This window comes from Ptiloglossa arizonensis, chromosome 14 (assembly GCF_051014685.1).
Source record: "Ptiloglossa arizonensis isolate GNS036 chromosome 14, iyPtiAriz1_principal, whole genome shotgun sequence".
NCBI classification, from domain to species: domain Eukaryota; kingdom Metazoa; phylum Arthropoda; class Insecta; order Hymenoptera; family Colletidae; genus Ptiloglossa; species Ptiloglossa arizonensis.
This window is the reverse complement of record NC_135061.1, coordinates 5,122,335-5,147,457: the sequence shown is the minus strand read 5'-3', so window position 1 is coordinate 5,147,457 and position 25,123 is coordinate 5,122,335. Positions and strand designations below refer to the sequence as shown.

Below are 25,123 nucleotides of genomic sequence, written 5' to 3'. Positions count from 1 at the left end.
GATTAATCAGCTGATGTTAGCTGATTCAGATATCGCTTGAGAAGCGATAAGAATATTATTGCATTTCACGCGCATGCTTGTTTGAGCACCAAAATTTCGTTCGCATTCTTTCTTCAAATTCAACCGCCGTATTATTCTAAATTGTTCTATACATGACCCTCAGTTTTCTTCTTAATTTCTGTTCAACAAAATGAGGTTATCTCCTGTTGATATTTAAATGATTGTACTCTCTGCAGATCAGCAAATCAAAACAGTAAGAAAAATAGTACAACATTGATTGTTATACTTTATGCATCGAAAGTAGAATATTGTCCGATCGTTCGATTTTGTGAACAATTTGCCTTGAACGATCAAATTTTAAAATATTCTGAAACTTATGTTCTTTAAATATTTTCAATACGTATGATAGATAACGACTTTCAGATATGGAGGTCGATGAAATTGTGAGAGACATTTTTGGTCAAGATATATATTTAGAGTCTCTCTGTGCAAGCTCGAAGAAAGAAAGTTCAAAGGATTCTAGGTAACTTGATTAATACTTGTCTTATACTTCTTTGCAATGATACGGACTAATCTATCGTAACTCTACATTTATATTTCAGAGTACCGGTTACTTTAACCTTGGTAGATAACTACATTGAAGTTACCCTATCGAAAATTACTCCGACGCAAAGTACAGAAGATGATGCAGTTGGTCGAATAGGTCCAAGTTTAGTCATATTTGGTACATCTGCGTATACCAGCAGTTATGTAACTTCCCCCGATAGACTTACCATTAGATCTCAAAGTACCTTTTGTACAATAAGAGCAACCGCTGCTGTGTACAAAGGAAAATGGATGTACGAACTGCAACTTCAATCTATAGGTGTTATGCAAGTTGGTTGGAGTACCGTTAAGTGTGAATTCAATCAGAATCGGGGAGTTGGTACGCCAGTCTTTTTATTAATATAATATTAAAATATTAATTTATCTTCTTCTTATAAGACAAAGAGGAAACTTTACAACTATTTGCAACCTTTTATCGTGACATTGCTTTGTTTAAACTTAGTCTCCGCTAAGCAGAAACATTTATTAAAATAACTAAAGTTTAAGTTCAAACTTACTGGATATTTATATAATTCTAACGGTTTAAACATTTACAGAAGTTCGTCGATCCACCGATGTAGTGACTGTAACGAATGTAATTTAATATCTCCTTTTTAGGAGATACCGTTAACTCGTACGCTTATGATGGAAATCGTATTAAGAAGTGGAATGTATCTACGCACAAATACGGGGAACCATGGCTACCGGGAGATATTATTGGATGTGCAATAGATATGGATGCAGCGACTATCGATTTCTATAGAAATGGTAGAAGTTTAGGAAGAGCTTTTGAAAAAATATCAACGGGTGCTGGTTTTGCCTATTTTCCTACAGTCAGCCTTGCATTAGGAGAAACTATAACTGCAAATTTTGGTTCTACGCCAATGCATTATCCTATAGAAGGATACAAGCCCTTACAAGAACCCCCAAAAGAAGAAATAGCCGAAGCGACACTGTTATTTCAGTGGCTCTTGAAAATAGTGAAATTGATAAATATGCAGCAGAACATGGATGAACAAAGCATGTTGCATGATGAAAATATAAGTATACGAGTCTTCTTAATGTGTCTTTCAAGACCTGTTTTAAAATATATAGGATTCTTAATTACCATACCATATATTACAGAACATATTGTAGTTCCATTCATGCAACAACTTTCTGAATTTAAAGTAGATGCCACAAACGAATCTATGCCATTGACTGTGCATCCTTCTATGTTATTTACATGCTTAGATTTATTATGGACGTTTCTTGAGAAGCACGAAATAAAGGTGTTTTTAGAAAGCACAGTACTTTGTTTACTGTCTGCATTTAGACATCTTTCTTTATTATTGGAATATCCCGATCAATGTAAAAGTTTACTCCTATTGACAAAAATTTGTCAACACCCATCGATTCGTCAGTATTTACTGCTATATGTACTTTTTGATCGAGTAAGATTTGCGGACTTCATGTATGTTACGCCATTGGACGAAGGAGGTTTGGCCGATGTTGTCAATAAAGTATGGTGGGAAATGAATCCTGTAGATCCAGCAATTGAAGCTAACAAAGCAAGCTACTTGGATGCATGCGAGAAAATCAAAACTGCCATGTCTGGTATGATTTCTTTTAAAGTATTTCTACAGTTTATTTCTCCATGTTTTTACTACTATGGAAATCATTTTGTAGAAGTGGAAAAAGTGCAAGTGGAGTTAATACTAACGCTTCTTAATAATTCAGATGCCAATGATAAGAAACCTACTTCAAGAACTATATTTTTAACAAAGTTTAAACGTTTTGTACAAGAAAATTATAAATCAAGTCGTGTGAGTACAGAGACGATCAAATTTATAATACTTGAACCATTTTATAACTCATTTGTTGCGCGTAGCTTGGGTCTAGCGATACGCAACTGTTAAATGCGTGGCGAGTTTCCCTTCCAGAAATTATTCAAACTCAACTCGCGTTATAATCGACCTCAATATCAACGGATAAAAGCCACTGGAAGAGAAAACCTCCCGGCTACTTACACACGTCTATGAAAATGAAATTTTCATAATTTTAATTTAATTGATTAATAGATCTTCCTACAAGAAATTGTACCCAAACATGATCTCAATTGAAATGTTTTGAATTATATATTAATGGAATTAATTATTATTTGTGACTCATTTTATTAACTGAAAAAACTTAAAGCTAAATTTACTGAAAATAATGATTGATGTTTAAAAACCTACCTTTACAATTGAAGAAGAAAAATAAACGGATTTTTAAAAATTTATAAAAATTCTCCCTTGTACAGATAGTGACATTAATGATTTTCTACATATATCCATTGCTTGATAGCGATTATCAGAAACATTGAAACCATAAAATGTGTTTTATCGGGAAGATCTCGCCAATCCATTATTAAAATCCCCCTCATTGAAATAAAATAAGAATTATAAAAATTTCATTTTTCATAGATCGAAGTGATGACTTGATCGCCTGCCGGCTCCAACAATCAAGTTATTCGGTTAAGTAAATTTTAAAAAGTGGTAAGGATAACTTGTGTGCAACTAACGAGTTCGTTCAGCACGCAACTTTTGAGTTCCTACTGTAATTTCGTATTTTTGGTCAGTATTTCTACAAATAATAATTGCTTCTGGTTCCTCAGACCCCTCTACCAATCACGTTGTGTTGTTTTCACCGACTTCTGGCTGCATACAAAGTTTTGTGGGATGCAGAAATAGGAACATCTCCTGTTTACGTGCCTTGCAGGTAAAAACAGATATAAGATTCTACTCAACATACTTGCACTACTGTGAATCATTAGAGATACGTGAACTCGTATGGCATTTAAAAAAGAGATTCAACAATTAATATTGCTTTTTATATCTTTGTAAGCATTATTGGATCTCATTTAATTTACGTAATAACATTTCCTTATAAATTGGAATGGTCAGGGCCTTCTATGATGCATCGATTGATTACTGTGGAACTGAGAGACTGGGAGGAGTCTCATCTTACTTATATAAAACGTTCAAAAATGAATTACTAGAACAGTTAGGATCTGATCATGCAGTGATTGTTGCACTAGAACAGCCACAAGATTCATCCAGCTCACAAAACAGAAGAACTAGATTCGTGGATTTTCCTTTAATTATTCCAGAAATTGCTCGAGTAATTCATATCAGCAGTCCGATAGATACAAATTCCGTGAATTTTGAGGGACAGGGATGCTTTTCATATGCAAGGAAAGATAAAAGTCCAATGCCCTTGGGTCCTGTGGAGGCAACCACATCTCTACTCGAATTGCTTGACAGCATTATTTTATTTTATCACATAGTAGCAAAAAAACAATTAAAGAATGTAGCAGATCTTAGAAATAAAATGTCAGAATTTATCTCTGCTATGCAAGATACAAGAGCACGGCTAGAACAAGTAAAGAAAAAGAAAGATCTTGAGTCTCAATCAATTCAGCAAGAACTGTTGAGAATTATAAACGTCTTCAATGCTAAATTAATGGAACAAGCAAGACACATGGCATGGGTCCGTGCTATTGTTTATTCAGAGGAGAAGCAATCAGACCTGGCATGGCTTTTACGAGTAGTTACATTAACTTTAAATAACGCTGGCAACGAAGGAAATTTGTTCAGCTTTGTACCAGATTTTTTCTTGGAAGCACTAGCTAATTTGTATGTTAGTTTGCGGAACCAAATGCACCCAACAGTGCGCATCGAACAGATCCCAAATTATCAAGAAATGCTTATAGACATAGGCAAGTTCCTTTGCGAGCATTTTATGGACCCTCGTATAGTAAATGCAAATTCGAAAAACACATTGATTTTAACGCTATCTGGGTTTGTATTTAATCCCCTTACTCTGGAAGCATTGGAAAATATACCAGAAGTAATTAGAATAAAATTTGTAACAAACCTATTAAAATCATATGAAAATAGAGCATGGGCTGAGTCTAATTGGATTCTAGTCAGATTTTGGCAAGGCAATGGTTTTGCTTATCGGTATGAGAGAAGTCCGCATCTTTCGAAAAGAATTACATCGAGGCTACTTCGGCAAGACTCAATTTCTCAGCATAGAAGTATGTAATTTTTATGCTCTCGGTAACTGCTTTAAAAATTCAATTATCAATAAGGTTACTGATCTTTCATATGTGTTCTAGATTCTTTAGAACCATGTCCATCCGCTGTATACCAAAATCATGTAAAAGATGTACTACTAAAAAATATACAAGCATCTACGAAGTTTTTAAATTGCTTACTAAATCAGTTGAACTGGGCTTTTTCCGAGTTCATTGGGATGGTGCAAGAAATTCACTCTGTTTCATCAAGACCTGAAAGAGTTTTCATTGAGTCCAGACAACTGAAAATTTGTGCTACATGCTTTGAATTAGTGATTTCCTTATTAAGAGTTTTAGAGATGATCGCTACAATGGTTCCAAGTATTTTTAACGATTCAACGCAGTCTTCCAGTGAAAATTTGTTATCTAGACTATGCCAAGTACATATCTTCGTATGTTAATACTTCTATATTTTCCTTGAAGTGTAATTGTCATATTATTTTTACAGTTACTCTGCCAAGTGTTAAACAGGATAGGTTTACGAACTAATTGTTTCCAAAATGTTGTATGGTTGGAAATACCAGATTTAGAATCGGTGGATCATTTTCCGATATTGGCAGCAGTTACTGGTATCCTGCTGACTTTGCTTAGTGAAGATATGTCCAATTTTAAATGTAAGTATTACCATTAATTGCGACATAAATTAGAAATATGAAATAATTTAATGCAAGGAAAATGTATATTTTGTTAGTGAAAAACTTAACGGAGGTACCGAAAGTTACTCAAACTTTATTAATGGAACCCAGTTTTCAAATGAGTTCCCTTTATTTTATGTTGGGGGACTCTAAACCTAAAAGTAAAAAGGAACAAAATGTAAAGACATTCTCGTTTGCGGACTGTAAGTGTAAATTATTGTGTAAACCATTTACGTAAAAACATGTTATTTATCATTATGCAGCTTCAAATACTCAATAAATTATTATTATTATTGTTATATAATATCTGTTGCAGATTCAGATGATGTAACAAAAGAAGAATTAAGAAAGGTGAAAGATATGATTGAATATTTAGACAAATGTCGTGCCATTTTGCCCGATGTAAAAGTCGTAGACGATGACGATAATATGTGTACGATTTGCTACGCATATCCTGTATCAGTAACATTTAAACCTTGTCGTCATCAGACGTGTCGTGCTTGCATCGATCGACACCTCTTAAACACCAGAGTATGCTTTTTCTGTAAAGCAACCATCGACGAAGTCGTAGATCTTTCTGGTAATAGATTATACGATTTTAGCAATGAAAATTTAAATTTGAACCAATTCGTGGAATCATCTTAATACACCGATAAATGCGTTTGAAAGTCACATGCACACTATGAACAAATTATGAGCCATATTTTATTGTGAAACTAATTGTAATAGTAAATTTCTTGTAAAGATTACAAAGTCTGGAAAGGAGTAAAATACTGTATAAATTACTATATAATGCTTTATTTATTTAATATCGCTCTCTACTTTAAGGTATACAATCCGATACAAAAATAAATCATCACATATTGCTTTATAAAAATTTTCAAAAATACTAATAATGGATATAGTAATAAATGTTATATACATCAGTCTTTTGATTTTCTTTACTCTAATTCAACAATTAAAATGATGTGTTAATGCGCGTTAAAATATTTACGTAAAATATAAGATTTTTAATTTACATAATGTATTGAGAATCTAAGAGGATATTGCTAGTTTATACGAAATTTCCCCATTCAAAATTTAATTATTATCTCATTTTTATGTTTTCAATAATTAAATCGAGCAAAACTCACTAATTGCATAAATTTTTCCTTAACTGTCTAAAACCAGTTACTAATGGCTGTTTTTGCGTTGTTAGATTAAAATCCTCTACAGCTTCTACAAAAACAACACCAGACACAAATGCACCAAGTGCAGTGATAAAAATTGCAAAAATAATTAAAAGCCGATCTTTGTTCAGATACAATTCCGGATCTTTTAGAAGAATACTTTGAAACAAGCAAATGCCTGGGATAATAAAGATAAAAGCTGCTGATATTACCCCTAATAAATTAATAAAGGGTGAAATATCTGGTATTAATATTGCAATCGTCAAAGTCAATATATACCAAATCAATGTAATAAAAACTCTAAATCTATCATTTAAATTACCATCCATTCCAAGAAGACCTAAGAAAGCATCACGGCCACAATAGAAAATAATTGGATATGTAGTAAAATTTTTAATTGCTATAAATATAATTGCTAAAGTAAGAATTGTACTTTTGTCCATATACCCTTGAAGTATATCACCAGGCACTTTTCCACTTTCGAATGTTGCATATCCACAGACACCAACCACTGTGTAAATAGCGAAACAAATAATCATGCTGACCACAACACATACTGTAAACTTTCCAAGGTTTCGATCTTTCATGCATGCATACATTGGAATAGCCGTCATGTGACACTATAAATAAAGTTTAATGTGGAATCATTCATAAATGAAGGACTTTCTCTTTACTGTATTTCATATTTAATCCGTTGATTGTGAAACACTCAGAAAAAAGGCATATTCTGCCTATGACTTAGTTACAACAGTAATTGATAGCAATATAGTAGACGATACTAAATGCAGAACACTTTTTTGTACACTGAGCATATGTTTTCACTGAATACCCATAGGCATTCATCATATTCAGTGCATTAATTGACTCAACATTTATAGATATCAATAACAGTCAAAGGATTATCATGTTAATATCATAAAAAATACAATACCTGGTACGCAAAACATATTATTGGAATTATTTGAAGTGCTTCGTATCCATTATTGGGCCATATTTTCATAGGATTAATAGGAGATTCAGTTTTTGTGAAATCTTTGTAGACAATGAACCATGTTGCGTATAAAATAGCTATGCAACCAATAAAACTAGCATAACTCAAAAGATCCAATTTTTTAAAAAAACATAACGGTAATATGAATAAACTACAAGTTACGGCTGTGACAAATTCTCTGGATAAATACCTGAAATATTTAATTTGTAAATAAAAAATGTAATAAATTTCTTGTTACATAATATAATTTTAATTACCAAGTATGGCAATAATTGAGCCCATAATATGTTGCAAGAACTCTATCAAATTGATCACCAACAATTATTAAAAATGTCAAGCAACATCCAAAACTATATATTATGACAGATAAAGCGACCCAGAAAAGCGATCTATGTCCACAAAATTCTGCACACATGTTTTGCATAGTAGAAGTATTTGTAATATCACTACAATTTGCCAGAATTACAAGTGTAATTGTAATGAAGATAAGTAGCAAAAGTTGCACGACAATTGATGTGACTATTCCTCCAGCTCTATCAAATGCCTGTGGAAAATTTAAAAGACCTGCTCCTAAGGTAGCATTAACGATTAAAAAAATCGTACTTAGCATACCAGTTCCTGCAAATATTATAATTTCTCAAGAATACATATCACGTACAGTTTCATTAAATTTAAGAAATTCTCACCAAAGTGTTCAAGATTATCTTGGAAATTATATTTCTTTTATTTTTTTATAATCGTTATAGAAGAAAATATTTGGCATAAGATATTAATACAATATTACTATAATAAATTATTTAAAGATATAAACAATGAACATATTCTATTCATTACATCATCATTGTACATTAAAGAAAAGATAAGAAATGAATGTAATACAGTAAACACAGTATACCTTGGCGGATACATTGGTGTTCGCGAATAGACGAAGGATTTGGAGCAGTACATAGTAAAATATCATTACTAATAAGTCGATCAGTTTCCCCAGTTAAACAATTCATGTTTTACAAGATTATACACCGAACGGTTATTTGTGACTATCTACTTCATTTCTATCTCGGATAATGCTTTCCTTCGAATAAAGAGGAGGTACTTATTGATAATATGTCTACGATTTGACAGTTGGGCCAAAGGTCAACAAGTTTTCACAAAGAGACTCGCAGCACCATCGCTTTAACAGATATTTATCGTGAAATATTACAAATTTTTTAACGTGAAACTATCGGTTCATAAGATTGTTTATAACAATAAAAAATGATATTAAGAAGTAGGGAAAAATAAAACTAAGAAGGGATTTTTACCACATTTGGCTGAAATAATTTAAATTATTTTTATGATTTAAGAAACGCGGGAAAATTAAAATAAGAAAAGATTTCGTAATTTAAAAGAATTATGTGCAACTAGGCCTTTGTGAGGATAGCCATCTGGTGACAAATATGGGAAGCGTCGTGAAATTTTTATAAAGTTCAAAATGTTATTAAGTAATAAACTCTAATATAATAAGTATGGTTTTTTAGATTGAAAGCTAATAAAAAAAAGTGTAAGCAGTAACTAATAAGAATGTTTAAATAATTATAACGACTTGAAAATAGAAATATCAAATTTTCTTTCCTACAATTTTGGCAAACATTCGGGAGTGACAAAACCTATGTCAGAAAAGTAGAATATAGGCGCTTTAAGTCAGTAAATATTTTATTCTTTTCTGAATATTAGAAGTGGTACTGCACATGTATATTTTTAAAGCTTATATAGCTTTATATATTTATAAACTTTAGAAAGAAAGATGAAATTGTATACAGATAATGGAAGTACATTGAAAATAACATAACATGTAGTTTATACATATATACATACATACATATACATAAATACCTATATTATCTATATAAGTTGTTACAAAATATTAAATGATAGTTGCATAACTCAAAACATAGTTGCTTTTATTTGGCATTTGTAAACAGTATAACAGGTGTTTAAATTATATATATGCAAAATTTACAAAACTTTGTACAGCTTAAACTGTAGATGTACTAAACAATTCTGTAAAGAATTAAAAATTGCCTAAGAATCAGGAATACTCGTATATATGCGTATTCCATGCATGTCTTTAATCTCTTGTTTGAGTACCTATAAAATCATAATTATAATAAAAAAATATAATTATAATAATAAAATCTTTTACAATTTATGTTTCTTACTTCATTAATCATCCGATGTTGTTTGATAGTACTCAATCCTTTGAATTCAGGAGCTATCACATTTATTTCAAACATTGCACCACATCCTCCTACAAGAATAATTTATGAACAATTGTAGTTCAAAGTATTTTTCTATACTATCTACTGTAAAATGTAGATGTTATGCTCTGAAGGAGAGAATTATTTATTATTTAAATAGTCCTGCATGTGTTAAGTGAAATTATATTCCCATGGATAATGGTATTTCTATTAAATTACAATAGTCATGTTTTTCAAGAAAGAAATCAAAGTTTTCATGAATGAAATTATTATTCTTTGAATCTTTCTATGGTACATTTGATATCCTGTGATAATTGATCATCCTATGGCAATAATTATTGATAAAATTTGCTTCAATGCATATTTTATTGCAATGATATTGTATAGAAATAAATACTCCTCAGTTTTTCATATCTTTTGAATGCAGGGGTTATCGTTTTACCTGAGACATCGTTTACTTCAATAAGTTTAGCTTTAGGAAATTTATTCCTTAAAATTGTTATCATTTTTTGTTCAGATTGTTTGCCAGCTAATACCCCATTAGGCCCATTCCAAACTCTTGATAGAAGCTGTAAAACTTTCATTTTATTCATCTTTCGCATTCTCGGTGGATTTGATTTATTTGTTTGAAATGGTTTGTAGTAAATGGAAAAATATTGCGAATTTCATCGAATTTAAGGAATGAATATACGAACCGGCTTCAACATGTTAACGAGGAAAATCATATGTAAACTTTTCCCGATTATCAAACAACTAGCACGAAAATAAACGTGCACTTATGTGAAAAAGTATTTTGTACCTACCGATATATTACGAAAATTTGACATAAACACACGACCGAACATAGTTATCACGATAGGACGTGTTAAATCAGATTTCATTTGTTTCTGCAAATTAAATTTTTTGCTAAAAACAGTTTGATAGAATAATAAGCAAGCAAAAAGACATGAATGCAAGTTCAATACATGTGTGTACCAATGGCGATCAGCTGATTTCTAACAAGGTCTACACCGACGCCATCTATTAAAATGTATAACTTCGTAAAAAAATAAAATAAATTTGGTAAATAAAAAAGCATCAAAATATATGCATGCACCACTTTTTAATTGAATTCGCTTACGGCCATGAAATTAAAGAAAGCGCGTATATAAGATGTACATAAATCGATTCAAGCTTATAACAGTTTTTCAATGACGTAATAAATCGTATATAGGGATGACTTGAGAATGTACAAAATTTTTTACACAATATCGATTTCAAAATTTGTCATTATACAAAAAATCATGACCCGAATTGTTAATGAGTGTGTTATACAAAAGAAATATTGAAAATTAGAAGTCACCGTTAGGGTGTTTAGATGCTTATCATTTTTATAATGAAACAATCTATTTTGTCTTCTGGCTTAATTTCTCTCTATTTTTTTCAACTAATTGCTTAAAAAAGAAGCAATATGAATTAACGGAAATTGAATATACTTTTAACTTTCTGATTTGCAAAAATTGGTGTTGAAATATTTTCAGTAATAATAACATTAGCAGTATAAAATTCTATCTTACAAACACACACGCATCTCTCTTATGTGAAGTGAACATTTTTTAATCGATTGTTTAAAAAATGTTATTCATTCGTTGTTTTAAAAGAAAATAAGGTTAGTTCATTCCTGTATTGACTAATTTAGGTTCTACCAGCCGAAATTGAATATTATAGTTACTAAGTGTTATATTGTAACTGACATTACTTCTATTCGAATATCCAAATAAATCTTGTGTATGTAATTATGTAGTATAATGAGGAATAAACAATTGTACAAACGTCATGAAATTATATAATTGTATTATATATGCATGTCAACAAAGTAGATAAATTTAACATAAAACAACACGATATAGCTCAACAATTCATAATATTGCAAATAAACGTCTTTGTAACACGGCTTACGTTTATTACAATAACAAATTGACATAACCTTTCCAAAAATTTTGTAATTTCTAATCGATCAAAGAATTTCGAAATACCCGCACAACAGGTTACGTTGCCCTGCAGATTAGGGTAATGAATGATTCGTTAGTTGCAGATAAATGTGCGCATAAACACATACATCGTGACTGGCAATCGAGCAAGCGCGTGTGCGCACGCACGATAAACTTGGCAAAGGATGACGTAGTTAACACGAGCTCGAGTGTAACCTTGATCCGTACATTGCAAACTCTCTCCCTTTACCCTGCATCCCCTGATCCTGGTATTTCGACCAAGCTCAAGCATTTCAGAAGTAAGAACGGAACTCGCATACAGCGAGTTTGTCGCACGTAATAAATCAGTCCCCTATGTTAATCGGAACTCCAATAATGCTTTATAAATACAATGGTAAAATTGTTTCACCTTGCGCTTCGGGACGGCTCTCCAACGAGGGGACAGGGCAACGTAAAACAAGGAAATGACATAGGTATTATCGATTCGCTAGAGCTCACGAGTTAACGGTTTGTTTACACGAGCGTGGGGGAAAGTGCGCATGCGCTGCAGAACCAAAACAATAATAAGAGAGTAGAAGGTTCGTGGCTGGCGGACGAGCGGTCGCTCGCTTTCGGCGTACGAACGCTGTCGTATCTTAATTCGTGTGTGTATGTACGTACAAACTAGTCGAAGAAACGTTAAACTTTTACCTTTTCGAAACCGTTTACTCAGTGATCACTGAAATACTTATCGGAACTGTATTCTTCGATTCTCCACGCAACACGCTACGAAGCCGGAGTCAGACTTGCGTTAAAACGTTTATTGTTGTGCAATGTGTCTTTAAGTTGAAATACAATATGATTAAGAAACGACGCTACTAAAGTAATTATAATCGAAACTAAAAGAAAACAAAGTGGAAAAGTGTACGTTGAGTAAATTGCCGCTTCAAACACTCTTATGCGTGTCGGTGAGAGTGTTATTCATTCAATTCCACAAAGCGGAGCATAAGCAAAACTTGATGATCGTTCGACATTCGAGAAAAGGAGAGGCCCAAGAGAGGGGGAAGGATACATCGTGCGTATTTACCCAGTGAATCACGCGTTCTATGCGATTACGAGACACGGCTGGTAGTTTAGGCCCTCTATGTTTACACGAACGTTCCTAAATACGTTCGTAAACATTAACTGCATGGAGTCAGAGAAACTCAGCACGCCGGTTGATCAGTTTAGTTACCTGTCAGTTTACGTACGTGCAAAATGAGTGTTTAGCTCCGTAATAAGAGACACAAAAACGTCGTGTATACAGTGAAGAGTGTTCCGTATGTAACTACAAAAAAAGAAGAGAGGGAGAAAGGAAAAGAAAGAGAGGGCAATAACACATTGGCCGAGAGAGCGCAGCTTTATTGTGACCGCTGCTTGCTTGTATCGCAGACGTGGAGGTGTAAACACGTTCGTGCCACTGTCCTTTTGTTCTCATACCCGGCAAACGGGGGAAAGTACGACATGCCAAGCGCCGAGGAAACCACATACTTGATCGAAGTGATGCCAGACACGACGCAGGATTTCCTCTCTCGTGATGTGGATCTTCTCGTTTCACAGATCAAAGAAAATCTTCGATTATCCAGCCTGAAGGCTAAATCGAGCATTAGTCACAAAAATCGACCCTCACCCTATCAAATACCATCGAGGTCGTGGGCAGACCCGAGTAGCTGTGAAGTTTGCGGCACAAGGAATACCGGTGCCCACGATCATCGTCATCATATAAGTCATCATCACAAAAGACCCAACACCAGGGAAGACGATCCTTACGAGCTCTTACAGGAATTGCTTAGGGAAGGTGGTCTGATAAAAGAAGCTGTGAAGAGACTTCAAGCGAATCTGGACGAGCTAGAAAATTCTGAAGAGGAGGATGACGAACAGTCGGCTGTATACCGAAGGAAACCGTATTTTTACGATTCTGAAGATGAACAATTGCCGCCAGTGTACGGGCCGCTCGAGCTGTGAAAATAAATTACTGTGTCGACTTCGTTTGTGCGGGATTTAAAAGAAAAATTCTCGGTATCAGATCAGAGTCGAAACTTTCAGTATTTTTTAACGGTCGTTCTTTCCTCGATGTCTTTTGAGGTGTGTACGGGAAGTGTCGTCAAGCAAGAACGTTTGCTGGGGCCGTCGTGGCCCGCATCGAAAGAAAGTACTATGAGGTAAACATAATTAGCCAAGAACTCGCCTTACATGGTCGTGTTTGTAAATATGATGGTATGTTGTTATTCGAAGCATCTCACACGCGACTTCGTGCGACTTCGGCAAAGATCGCCGGCATATCGACAATGCACGAGGCTTACGTGGAAGACTTATGGCTGCCTCGATTCGAGCTCTCAGACTCGATTTACATGACAACATTCATCGTTTTCCAATTAAAAGTTCGTCCCTCTTTAAATAGAAAGAGTTCCTGAGTGCTGCTCGTGTCTAGGGTAACAGAAGAAATTCCTAACAGTTAGTGAAAAAATTGAAAAATATTCATGTGTACGGTACGTTCTTCGGTCGTCTGGTTTGCAGTTTTTTATTTATGTCAACCAGTCTGTAATATTTTCGATGTTATGCAATCAATCTAAAAACACATGATAGCTATTTAAATCAACGAAACGTTAGCAGCCTTTGCGTTCTAGTGTAGTAAACAATAATACAGTAATCCGTCTAACCATATATCTATGTGGACGCATCTGTTACCTCCGTTATACATTTATAGGTTTTGTAATAGCGTGAAATACGGAAACAAGTACACGTATAAACGAAAAGTATCCTATAGGATATTAGTTGAAAATTTCACTCGAGCTGTTCGGATTGCCCAGTTACTACTAGAGAAATAATAAGTAAATCGTCTGAGAATCAATCAACGAAATAGAACGTCTGCGCGCAGAAGCATCGCAACTCAAAGGATAGTGATCTCATTTATATGTTTCATTGTACGCAACGAACGAGTTACTCGGTGGGGGCAAACAGCAGTATTCGTTGCTTGAGTTATATTCGATTATGTTGTGCGATCGTGCGCAAGAATCGCCTTTCATGCGACTTTCGAAGTATTTAGCAGACTTTATTGAAGAGACAACACATCGGTTTGTCGTCAAAACAAGTACGCGAGCACGCGAATGTATTACGATGACACGTAGGCTTACATTCGCTTTGCATATTTAGTACATAGTTATTTATCACTATCGATTGTTAGCGACGTAACAAATGCTGTACGCGCGTGTAAATTTCTTGTATATACATTGAATGCACATGCGTGCCGGTTTAGCGGTATAGTATGATTCATTTACGATATCGGAACTGGAGACCCGGCGCAGTAATCGATTTATAAGTGGCATTGTAAGTCCGAGAAACGTGCATGGAGGCACGCGTGTGTCACGTCTATGTTTGTATTATACATACGTTATCAAGTTCCGCAGGCAAGATAAACTAGCAATTAATGCGTCATACACCTGCAAACGCGTTGATTTAAATCTCCGTTCCGGTGAACATGTGATTATACGTGTGAATGGAGAATTAGTGCATTTTTCTTTAATGCTGTGTGATTGCTCCCGCGCATGATGAATGTGTAGAGACAATGAGAGATTTTCTCTGTCTTTAAATTTACCGTTATAGTGTAAATTAAGGAATCTATACCTCGTTGTGATGGTCGGATTTGTTATCCGGCGAATCTTAATTATGAATAAAGAAATTAAAAATTGTATTCTAAAATTTTTGTTATGCTTCCCTAGTTCGTAGTATGGTAGAAAATTCTTGTTGTATCTTCATGATCGATATGTCAATGGCTATTGATGCTCAATAGTAATGAATCTGTCGTGTAAAGATTCTCTCTGGTTTTGTGTTTAAGGTAAACAATTATATTTCGTATGGTGAATTATACAGTGATGGATGTAGTATAGAAATTATCATAGAATTTGGGGTTTTCTTTTTTTTTTTTTTTTGTTTTTGTTTTCGAACTTCAGACTGTAATACCGACTGTACGAAAAAGTGAAAGTCTTTAGATAAATGCCATCAGAGATTTACTGGATTTAGTATTAATCATTTATATATTTTTACAATAAACCAAATAAATTCATATTTAAATTCAGAAATATTTTTGAGAATTTAACTAGATTTAGTGTAATAGAAAAAAGGTAATGAAACGGTAAGTTACGTGTGTCGTATTTTTTTTTTTTTTTTAACCGACCATAAGAATCAATTTATTCACCGGTAACCGTTCCTATTGATTTTACGAATTCTGTGTTTGTAGTTGACATTACATGACAAAAAGTACATATCAACAAATGAATACAGACTGTAATTAAAGATTGTTCTTGTATGTACTACGACCCATAACGACACATTCATTGATTTTATCAGGAAACATTCTGGGAACCTTGAGTCACATCGATTCGATAGAATTAAAGAAAAGAATTGCGATAGATAACCCTCGTCATTTTAAACGATGTACATGATTAAATCACTTGCGTCATCACTTAGAAATAGATGATAACAGAAGTCTGCGTATGTAAATAAAGTGCAAGATTATAAATAGCTATAATTAAAATTGTTCTCGGCATGTTATATTTGTAAATGCTGACATGTATATGTTACAAATTATGTTCATCCTCATCTACGACAACTTCGAAAATAAATAGTATTTTTCAAGCGAATTATTGTCGGTATATCGATTGTTTTTGGAAGCAATTAGTAATAAAAATTGTGTCTAAACTTACAATGAAATGTTTAATATCGGAGATCGTTTTAATCTGTGAATTGGCATCTTTTGAAGTATATACAATAAGTCATATAGTCCAATTATATATAGAAAGTCCAAATCATGCAATGTTTGGATGAAAAAAAAAATAACGGTATTTCAGTGAAGTAATCTTTATGCGAGGTAAACAAATTTAAAAAATCAGCTTAAAGTAACTCAACTCTACATTCATTATAGATGATCAAAAACTATTCTTTCAATCCTTGAATACAGAAGTTTCTATTTATGATTGTCTTTATTTTCAGTTTTAATTAATATAAAGCTTACATTTTCCTGATTCTTTAATTTTATATTGAACTAATGAATAATTTTGTTGAAGTTTACATAAGAAAAAAACATTTTTTCTAATAGACAAAACTTTCGTTACTTTCAATATATCAACTTTCATACAATTTTCTGATAATATCTATTTTTGTACATCGATTTAATTTAAAAGGACTAATGAATGAATTATGTGAATCTTCAATTAAGATCTAACAAAAATTTTTTGTTCCACATATTAAGTGGAAATTTGGTGTGATATCGAATAATCAAACTTCAAGGTTAAATTAAAGATGTCAAGTTGAGTCATTCATGATCTACAATTCAAAATTAGAGATAATGATAACAGTTTCTGATAAATTCTTCGTACTTATTATTTATTTATTGGTTACAAAGTAACTTGATATAAATTCATGTTGAGGTAAATCATGAATTTATTTATGTATAAATTATAAATATCTAATGAACGATAAAATATTAATAATTCATATCGCTATTAAATATTGCTTTCGAAAGCGGGAAATTAAAAGAGTCATTGATTGGTTGATTTTATCACGTGGTGTATTAACACTGCATGACACAGATAAGAAGTAATAAAGTCAAACGTAAATTGAACATTTGAGTCAAAAACCGTCTCATTCCCACCAAGAATATTTTTGTTTTTCAATATCGTACAAATTTTCGATACATTCCGAAAACGCTATTAGAACAGTGTCCAAAGGAAATTCTATTAGTCTACTACAAGCGAATCGACGAATGACAGAAAGTACAATGGCGAATGCCACACATTTGTATGTATGGAAAATTTTCGTAACAGCTTTTTTGTTGTTATTCTCAAAAAATCAATCATTGTTAGGTATAAATATGTAATTATTGTAAGAATGCTTAAAATTTATTAATTATCCAATGTGTTTATTTCCACTTTATCTTGATCCTTTATTCCTTCATGTTTTTTTCGTGACATTGCAACAGCTCTGTTTGTTTTAATAATTATACTATAGTAATTATTTATTGATATTGTATGATATTATTTTTCATTTCATTTTGAGGTTATGCAAGGGTTAATCCATTCTTTTCTTCGTATGAATATACGGTATGATACAGATTATTAGAAAAATTGTTTCATTATGAGAATAAGGAGAATGATGAATTCAGTTTACAAATGGTTTTGAGTAATAAATGATTATGCGTCAATGATATTTCAAAATTGATGTGCTTGACTTATCAAGTATATATAATACAGATAAATGATTACCGATTATCGATATTAAGGTTATCCTAAATTTTCGAACTATTTGTTGTTGAACGTGAATTGAACAAGGAATTTTCTGAACATTTTTTAAGTTTTAGTGATAATATGATTATGGAAAGAAAATATTGACGAAATTCTCGTTTACGATAACAACTTACAAATAACATATATGTATATGTCTTCGTGATTGTAAAAAAAATTGTAAACAAGTTTAATAAGTTTAGAAATAAACTCTCTTAGTGTATTCACTAGTTATTTTTCTTTTTTAAAATTCTACTCTAACAACAAAGGCCAACATTTATTTTGTTTATGGTTTTTTAAAATTCTACAATCTTATTGCGAATGTTATCTGCGATAATTAAGGTATATTAGATATTTGTTCTATTTATTTTGATAACATTCGTAACAATGTCAATAAGTCAAATATAAAAACATGTGATTGTTTAATCTCGGTCTTGTAATTCTTACATTTTCTTACATTTTCTTATATATAAATGAATTTATAAACTTGCATTAAATTACACTTTTATTGCTACTATAATTTCTTGCATATTTGAGTAAAATGTACATAATAAAATATGTTGAAATGTAATTTTTATTAGATTTTTGATAAATTATAAATGTATTATTTTATAGAAAACACCGCTATAAAATTCAATTAAACATTTTTGATATCAGTTAATTGCACCTAAGGGAAAGTTATTTTCTACATACTTTTCATATATATCTTTAAAATTAATTAAATGTGTCATGTCAAAGGATTTTTTTTTTCTTAATTTGATTTCCAAAAGGAATAATGTATTTTCATCTCCTTATTTCTTATAATCTGGTAAATTTATAAACACTTGTTCCAGAAATATTTCAGAATCTTGTTTTCAAAGATGCCATCACACTTTGAAAGTACCTATGTCACTTTTTCAAGATAATCGAAAACGATTAGTTACACGTGTCAAAACAAAAACAGAGATTCCGAGTAAAGGTAGTTTTATCATCCTTAAAGGAGGAATTGACATTCCATTTAATGACACGGATATATGTTGGCCATTTAGGCAGGTAAGTAAATTTGTTGTCTTAAGGTGTACTGATAAGGAGTAGAACTTTTTAATATAACTTTTTCAATAGGAATCATTTTTTCAATGGTGCTTTGGTGTTGAAGAACCTGGATGTTATGGTGCTATTGATTTATCAACAGGGACTTCGATTTTATTTGTACCACAATTGTCATCCGAATATGCAATTTGGGAGGGAAAGTTACGTACATTGGAAGAATTTAAAAAAAAATATGCAGTAGACGAGTCTTATTATACTAATGAGATAACTGAAGTATTAAAAACAAAACAAGCCTCTCTTCTTCTCACTTTAGTAAGCCGCTATTTTAAAATAATTCTCTTGTTCTACATTTGCTTAATTCTTTTTTATAAAAATACTTCCATTTTAATTCATTTGATGAATATTTATAGAGCGGTAGGAACAGTGATAGTGGTTTGCAAACTCAAGAAGCAGATTTTGATGGTATTAACAAGTAAGAAATTATTATATCTCACATATTCTTATATTATGTACAAAGTTTACTTATTAGAAATCATATTTCAGATTCAAAGTGGATAACAAAGTTTTATATCCAGAAATATGTGAATGGTAAGTATTATAGAATAAATATTTATTACTTTATATACGTATATTTAAAATTTATTTAGTAAGACTAGTTATAAAAACCAGTAATATCGTGTAATTCTCTTATTTAACACCAAATGTATATATACAATTTAATACTTAATAACGTGAAGAATATATTAATGGAAATATTAATATGGAATGGAAATGGAAATATTGTCCGATTTTACCGGCAAATTAGTGAAATCAATGCTCAAACGTCTAGAAGCTGTAATTAAATCTAAAGGGTATCCCACTAAATGTTAAGCTAATAACCTCAGCTTGATACAATAATAACTCAATTAAGTTTCAGAGTGGACGAATACGTTTTTTTGGCACATTTTGTGAAAAATTATTTATGAAAGAAATTCAGAATGTCCAACACAAAACTGAAATTGAACTTTTGTTTTCGCGCATTTCGGTCTTTTCATGGTATAAAAATTCTTCGAATTTTAGAAAGATACTAGAAAAATTAATTTTTATGTTATACAGTTATTAGTAAAATTTGCATAATTTCTGCAGTTTTTATAATTAAACAATTTATTTTATCATGGGATAATGATGAGATTTTGTAGAATACGTAGAAAGCCTAAGAAATAGTGACGTTACCGATAGGACGATCATACAATTGACGATTTGTTATATCGATATTTCGATATTTAGCGTTACAATTACTTTCTATCGAGTCGAACTTCCTTCTTTATGTTTGACATGATTTTGTACGAAGTTTTTTAACAATGATTTAAAAAGACTAGAATTAGTCGTTAAATTAAAAGTATTTCAGAAGCAGTTTCGAGAATACGTGTGTTATATATTGTAATGCAAATACAAAAATTCTACTAACATTTCGTAAAAGTTATTCAATGCTGTTTTAGTTTCTCACATTAAAATTAGAAAAGGTACAATAAATAAAACAAAGATGAAGGATTTGTCATTAGATCTAATCTTATTAGACGCTTATATGCTCTATGTAGATGATACTAGCTGGTCATGTGTGGGCAAAATTTCTAATGCGAATGCATGTGCAGCCATCCTTTATTATCTCTGAACTCGGTAAACGATGCTATGAATCAAATTCTGGAAAGTGTTCTGGGAAACAGATTCTAACACAAACCAGTATTCTTGTGCAAGAGGGTCTGGAGATACAAGAAGTGCCGTTAATTGTCAGAAAAATCAACGATGTCGAAGCAATATGTAACAGTAAAAATACAAAAAACTTCTCTTTTGCGAATTTCAGTAACAAGATTTCGAACATGTCCAAGGAGAACGAGCAACTTACATTTCATAACAAAAATGTTTCAAAGTTTCAAAATAATGTTAAAATGAAAAGTGAACCATTAAATCGTAGAATAGACATTGAAACTGATGAAGGAACTGCAATATTGTTTTGCTCTGATCTTGAATGTCTTAAAGACTCGGACATAGAAGAAGCTTTAAAAGAATTACAATCATCTGATACAGTTGATGGTGTATATTCGTTATTGGAGAACAAGGTGACACATGAAATTAATTGCAGGGTAGCATTAGAAGGGTTAAAAAAAGTTATAGAATTAGAAAATAATTGGTGTAAGCAGAAGTGTAATAAAACACAAAGGAATAGGCATATGGAAGTTGATACCACTGCCAGAGATATTGTGATGAAACAATTGGTTAAATTAATAATTAATAGTCATGATAGTGAAATGATACTTCAGGGACTTATTACCTTGAAAAAAGATAAGATCAGTCCATCTAGAAATATGTATAGAGATTGGATGTGCGACGAAGCTCTAAGTCGTACTACCGATGGAGAATTTACACCTGCACAGTTAATAAATGTAATTAAAATTTTGTCAACTTATAAGGATTTGAAATATCGTAAAACAATAGATACTTTGTGGGTTGGTATTTTGCTCAGAGAACATGAGATTAATTCATATACGTTGGTAGCATTATTTAAAATGTTAAAGTACTTTAACCAGAGTAAAAATATGGTGAAACTTATTCTCGAAAGAAAACTTTCCGATCATTGGTTAAAGTTAACAGGTACACAAATTGCAGAAATATTAGATTGTTTTTGCGACGATGTGTCTGCAACGAGGTGTTTAACGAGTGCCAGTAAATGGGCGAGTATAAGTATGAATACATCCAGTGAGAAGGATTTAATAAACTTTATACATAGTTTAAACACGAAAGACTACATCGATATTAGAATCGAATGCACTTTAGAGGAATATTTGAAATCCAAAGCATCACAAATTGAGGATTCAAACTTAATATCCATAATTATGAATTATTGTAAAAATTTGCAGGTCCGAAACGAATGCATTCTATCGGAGTGCGGAGAATATTTTATAAAACATGGTACAAATATACCAACTCATTTACTACCATCTATTCTTACACCATTTGGGATACTATACATTCAACCACCAAATAGTATTAAATTCTGGGAAACTTTTGACGAAGTATTATCAGTGAAATTTCACGATTTGAAGTTGGACGATACCCTAGACATTCTTCTTTCTTGCACATACTTAGAAAAGTGTCCTGTAAAATTTTTAGACAAAATATTTGTCTCGCAGTTGCTTCATAAACTTCGTTTAAAAAATCATTCTGTTTTCTCCAATTGTATAAAAAACAAATTGCAACTATTAAATGCTGCTATGTCTTTAGAATGTAAAGATTATAAAGATTTGCATCTCCCTTCAAAAAGGATAGATAAACCATTGTTCTTAGATGCACGAATCAGAAGAACAGTCAATATGATATATCAACCATTAGCATCTTTAGTAGGAGGAGAACATAAATTAAGTAAAAATGTAATCTTGAATCGATTACCAGTTATAAGTTTCTACATGCTCGATATTTTAATACATCCATTCAAGGTGTCGAGTACAATCTTCCATTTGAACGGACAGAAAAAAGATAAGAATACTGCAGTTTTGATTTATTTACCAGAGTATTATTGTAGAAATACACATCAGTTAATAGGACCTCAAATAATGAGAAAAAGGCATATCAGAAAATTAGGATTTCGAGTTATGACATTGGATTATGTAATATTACAAGAACTTTGGAATCAATCTGATAAATTGTCGTCTTATTTGTTAGAAAGTTTGGACGCTGCAGAAGACGCTTTGTAACGGATAGGCACAAGGATTTTAAAATAAACTTTTGTCTATATTGGAATAAATTGTACAGATAATCTATAACTAAAATACGTTATACAATTTATATAATAAAATGTTTTATAAATAATACTTGAATAATGTGTTTGTAAAACAAGAGTAAATTAAATTATTTCATAACAGTACTTTGGAATAAATTATTGTGCAATGAATACATATTATAAACCGGTTAACTCAACGATAACAACATAATTGTTATAAAGTAGCATGCATAGAATATGTTGAAATATGTTTCTGTATTTTTTCTTGTAGCAGAGTTATAAAGTCTCCGCAAGAAATCAAGGTGCTGGAGTATGTAATTAAGATAAGCTCGGATGCTCATAAGTCCGTTATGCACTTGGTAAAACCAGGACTTGCCGAGTTTCAAGCGGAAGCAGCATTCATGCATTACGTATATTTTACGGGAGGTTGTAGACACGTATCTTATACTTGCATTTGCGGGTCTGGATCTAATGCATCCATATTGCATTATGGACATGCCGGTGAACCTAACAATAAAGTCATAAAAGATGGCGATATGTGGTGAGTTTTGATATATTTTTCAGATACTTTGTTCAAATGTTTCGTTCTTTTCAATATAAGGCAAAGCTATACCTCTCTGCATAAAATAAGATGGAAAATAATAACAGTGTACAGAGAAAGAATAGAGAATATTAATTCAATTGATCGCAGAGTTAATATTTGAATCGTATTAGTTATTCGGTAGAAAAGACATTTGTTAAAAACTAATAGTTTACTGTTTCCCGCAAGCCTTTTCGACATGGGTGGAAATTACTGTGGATACGCAGCTGACATTACCTGCACCTTTCCAGCTAATGGAAAGTTCACGGCGGATCAGAAAATGATATACAACGGGGTGCTCGCTGCTCGTAATGCGGTAATGAATGCTGCAAAACCTAATGTTGCTTGGACGGACATGCACCTTTTGGCGAACAAGACCATGTTAGCTTCGCTAAAAGAAGGTGGTCTATTAAAAGGCGATGTTGACGATATGATAAAGGCAGGATTAAACGAAGTCTTCCAGCCACATGGACTCGGTCACCTCATGGGATTGGATGTCCACGATGTTGGTGGATATCTTCCGGGACATCCCGAACGTTCTGCTGCTCCTGGATTAAGAAAATTAAGAACTAGTCGCATTTTACAATCTGGAATGGTCTTAACAATTGAGCCAGGATGCTACTTTATCGATTACGTAAGTGTAAAAAATAAATTCTATCGATCGCAAAGAAAGTTTCCAATGTACTAATTTATAAAAAGAAATCTACCAGAGAATATTTATATTTCGTTATATTTACATAGATTTAATTTATAGTAGAATTGAATTAATATTTACATAAAGGAGAAGCGAGTGTACCGTTGTTTCTCTAAATAAAATTCAATCAAGGAGGTTAATTAGTATTCGATGCAGTTGTTAGATGCAGCTCTAAGTAATCCGGATCAAGCGAAATTCATCGTTGCCGAAGAACTGAAAAGATTCCGCGATTGGGGCGGTATTAGGATCGAAGACGATGTTCTTATAACAGAAACTGGTGTGAGAAATTTGACCGATGTACCGCGCACGTAAGTTTAAAATAATTGCAATTTTAAAACACAGTTGTATATCTATAGAACAGCTATTTGCATTTTAATATTTGCAAATATTTAAGTACTGTTTCAATTATGCTCTAAAATTTGTTTATTAGCGATTATTAAATTTTTGATATACCATTTTAAACATTTGGAAACTACGAAATTGGTATACGGTTACTCACGTTTAAGTATTTCTTGCCAACCGAACAGTAGTTTTATCGCGTTTCAAAATTTATTTGTTAACAATTATTTAATTCGACATAACACTTAGATTTAGATATTTGAAGATCGTTACAAGTTTTATTACCGTCGATTAAGTTTCATTAAATTGTATATTTTAATTCGGAATTAACTAGAAGACAAGTAAATGTGTAATTTAATTACAGTGTGGAAGAAATAGAAAACTGGATGCTCGCTGGAAAAAAATAATTCGAGACGATTGCGGAAAGAGGGAACTCGATTGAATACCGAGAAACGGTACGTCATAATATATGCGAGTGTTTAATTAAGAAGTTGGAGCAAAGACCGATTATTTACATATTCTGTTTCGGTGATATAAGAGCAGTTGTGGCACGAGATATAACGTCACGAAATATTTTTAAATGGATTTTTTATAGCATATTAAATGCAATATCGAATATCGAATGGGCTTGAATCAGTCCTACGAATAATGTATAAAGGAGATAGAAATAAAAAAAAATATATATATTTCTTATTTACGCGATGCATTGTAACAATGTTTCCACATTCTCAACGAGAACTCGCGT

At 32.1% G+C, this 25,123-nt stretch overlaps 6 protein-coding genes across 12 annotated transcripts; 4 read left to right on the top strand and 2 right to left on the bottom strand.

The window, feature by feature from the left end:
- The first annotated feature begins 43 nt into the window (after nucleotides 1-43).
- On the top strand, nucleotides 44-6,204 carry LOC143154280 (E3 ubiquitin-protein ligase RNF123). Of its 3 annotated transcripts, none has more exons than XM_076326240.1 (11): nucleotides 44-253; nucleotides 410-523; nucleotides 603-925; nucleotides 1,204-2,181; nucleotides 2,254-2,390; nucleotides 3,221-3,324; nucleotides 3,510-4,645; nucleotides 4,727-5,064; nucleotides 5,133-5,298; nucleotides 5,376-5,522; nucleotides 5,636-6,204. In XM_076326240.1, the coding sequence occupies exons 2-11, from the start codon at nucleotides 426-428 to the stop codon at nucleotides 5,962-5,964; spliced, it is 3,756 nt and encodes a 1,251-aa protein (XP_076182355.1). In that variant the 5' UTR covers nucleotides 44-253; nucleotides 410-425; the 3' UTR covers nucleotides 5,965-6,204. The 3 variants fall into 3 exon arrangements, with proteins under 3 accessions (XP_076182355.1, XP_076182354.1, XP_076182356.1); XM_076326239.1 differs by having other exon boundaries at nucleotides 424-523; nucleotides 5,636-6,203; XM_076326241.1 differs by lacking the exons at nucleotides 44-253; nucleotides 410-523 and having other exon boundaries at nucleotides 791-925; nucleotides 1,143-2,181.
- On the bottom strand, nucleotides 6,108-8,761 carry LOC143154281 (sodium-coupled neutral amino acid transporter 7). Its single transcript, XM_076326242.1, has 4 exons — nucleotides 8,375-8,761; nucleotides 7,737-8,097; nucleotides 7,420-7,669; nucleotides 6,108-7,108 (listed from the first exon to the last, which is right to left on the bottom strand). The coding sequence occupies exons 1-4, from the start codon at nucleotides 8,478-8,480 to the stop codon at nucleotides 6,452-6,454; spliced, it is 1,374 nt and encodes a 457-aa protein (XP_076182357.1). The 5' UTR covers nucleotides 8,481-8,761; the 3' UTR covers nucleotides 6,108-6,451.
- Nucleotides 8,762-9,402: 641 nt separating this feature from the next.
- On the bottom strand, nucleotides 9,403-12,086 carry LOC143154329 (bolA-like protein 3). Of its 3 annotated transcripts, none has more exons than XM_076326348.1 (5): nucleotides 11,815-12,086; nucleotides 10,520-10,603; nucleotides 10,159-10,285; nucleotides 9,678-9,766; nucleotides 9,403-9,606 (listed from the first exon to the last, which is right to left on the bottom strand). In XM_076326348.1, exons 2-5 carry the CDS (start codon nucleotides 10,595-10,597, stop codon nucleotides 9,541-9,543), a joined length of 360 nt encoding a protein of 119 aa, XP_076182463.1. In that variant the 5' UTR covers nucleotides 10,598-10,603; nucleotides 11,815-12,086; the 3' UTR covers nucleotides 9,403-9,540. The 3 variants fall into 3 exon arrangements, with proteins under 3 accessions (XP_076182463.1, XP_076182464.1, XP_076182465.1); XM_076326349.1 differs by lacking the exon at nucleotides 11,815-12,086 and adding an exon at nucleotides 11,683-11,701; XM_076326350.1 differs by lacking the exons at nucleotides 10,520-10,603; nucleotides 11,815-12,086 and adding an exon at nucleotides 10,412-10,442.
- Nucleotides 12,087-12,216: 130 nt separating this feature from the next.
- LOC143154328 (uncharacterized) lies at nucleotides 12,217-16,344 on the top strand. Its single transcript, XM_076326346.1, has one exon. The coding sequence runs from the start codon at nucleotides 13,169-13,171 to the stop codon at nucleotides 13,667-13,669; it is 501 nt and encodes a 166-aa protein (XP_076182461.1). The 5' UTR covers nucleotides 12,217-13,168; the 3' UTR covers nucleotides 13,670-16,344.
- Nucleotides 16,345-17,138: 794 nt separating this feature from the next.
- On the top strand, nucleotides 17,139-25,075 carry Dip-c (dipeptidase C). 2 transcript variants are annotated; one of them, XM_076326344.1, is made up of 9 exons: nucleotides 17,153-17,500; nucleotides 18,816-19,014; nucleotides 19,084-19,323; nucleotides 19,422-19,483; nucleotides 19,555-19,599; nucleotides 23,037-23,306; nucleotides 23,535-23,979; nucleotides 24,196-24,347; nucleotides 24,743-25,075. In XM_076326344.1, the coding sequence occupies exons 1-9, from the start codon at nucleotides 17,466-17,468 to the stop codon at nucleotides 24,783-24,785; spliced, it is 1,491 nt and encodes a 496-aa protein (XP_076182459.1). In that variant the 5' UTR covers nucleotides 17,153-17,465; the 3' UTR covers nucleotides 24,786-25,075. The 2 variants fall into 2 exon arrangements, with proteins under 2 accessions (XP_076182460.1, XP_076182459.1); XM_076326345.1 differs by lacking the exon at nucleotides 24,743-25,075 and having other exon boundaries at nucleotides 17,139-17,500; nucleotides 24,196-24,351.
- On the top strand, nucleotides 19,659-23,109 carry LOC143154326 (uncharacterized). 2 transcript variants are annotated; one of them, XM_076326343.1, is made up of 2 exons: nucleotides 19,659-20,513; nucleotides 20,589-23,109. In XM_076326343.1, exon 2 carries the CDS (start codon nucleotides 20,589-20,591, stop codon nucleotides 22,737-22,739), a length of 2,151 nt encoding a protein of 716 aa, XP_076182458.1. In that variant the 5' UTR covers nucleotides 19,659-20,513; the 3' UTR covers nucleotides 22,740-23,109. The 2 variants fall into 2 exon arrangements, with proteins under 2 accessions (XP_076182458.1, XP_076182457.1); XM_076326342.1 differs by having other exon boundaries at nucleotides 19,659-23,109.
- Nucleotides 25,076-25,123: the final 48 nt, after the last annotated feature.